This window comes from Sinocyclocheilus grahami, unplaced genomic scaffold (genome assembly GCF_001515645.1).
Source record: "Sinocyclocheilus grahami isolate Dianchi unplaced genomic scaffold, SAMN03320097.WGS_v1.1 scaffold1341.1, whole genome shotgun sequence".
NCBI lineage: Eukaryota > Metazoa > Chordata > Actinopteri > Cypriniformes > Cyprinidae > Sinocyclocheilus > Sinocyclocheilus grahami.
In genome coordinates, this window is record NW_015506520.1 from 1 (window position 1) to 629 (window position 629).

General features: G+C 55.2%; 1 protein-coding gene across 1 annotated transcript in view; it reads left to right on the plus strand.

Annotated features, from left to right (window-relative positions):
• Positions 1–251: 251 nt before the first annotated feature.
• snx30 (sorting nexin family member 30) overlaps positions 252–629 on the plus strand; it is a 17171-nt gene continuing 16793 nt past the window's right edge. The window contains exon 1 of the mRNA XM_016255463.1: positions 252–482. Coding sequence (XP_016110949.1) covers positions 345–482 — 138 coding nt within the window. The 5' untranslated portion in view covers positions 252–344. The remainder of the gene's footprint in view (positions 483–629) is intronic.

Consider the following 629-nt stretch of genomic DNA (forward strand, 5'->3'; position numbering starts at 1 on the left):
AAACACGTATTTATACCGATTTCATCAGGCTCCGAGAATTCTTCAGAAAGAACACAAAGAATGTCCTTCTCAGCCGCCATAGCTGCAACTCTTGCTTCATCAGAACAGAGCTCAGCGCGCACCGTTTCCGTTTAAACACGTTTTGCACCGTTTTGTCGGAGCTGAACGCAGCACTGTTCAGTGAGTAAAGACTTTTAAGCGAAGGAGCTTTTAATTTGAAACGAGTAAGGTTTTCCGGAAGTGACGAGCGTGACTGGTGTAGTTCCGCACCTGCGCGGTGGCTGTCAGCGGACAGATGTTCGCCGTCTTGGTTCGTGCGGCTGTGAAACACAAACACCTGCGCGATGAGTGCCGGCACCCCGCGAGCACTGGCCTCGTCCGGGCAGAAGCCCATCCAGGACATCCGCCACCCTCTGTCCGCCGAGGAGAGCGCGCTGAGCCGCAGCCCGGATGTGCTGCACCCCGGCGGCGCCGGAGAGAGGGTGAGATCAGGGCAACATGAGCCCACGCCCGCTGCTAGCTCGGCGGCATTCATAGTGCTCCAGCAGTGCTGGCAGTGTGTCCAGAAGTCTACGCTATTGTACTGGATGAAAAGCAAGTAGTGTATTTATCCAGCCTCAAACAGTACA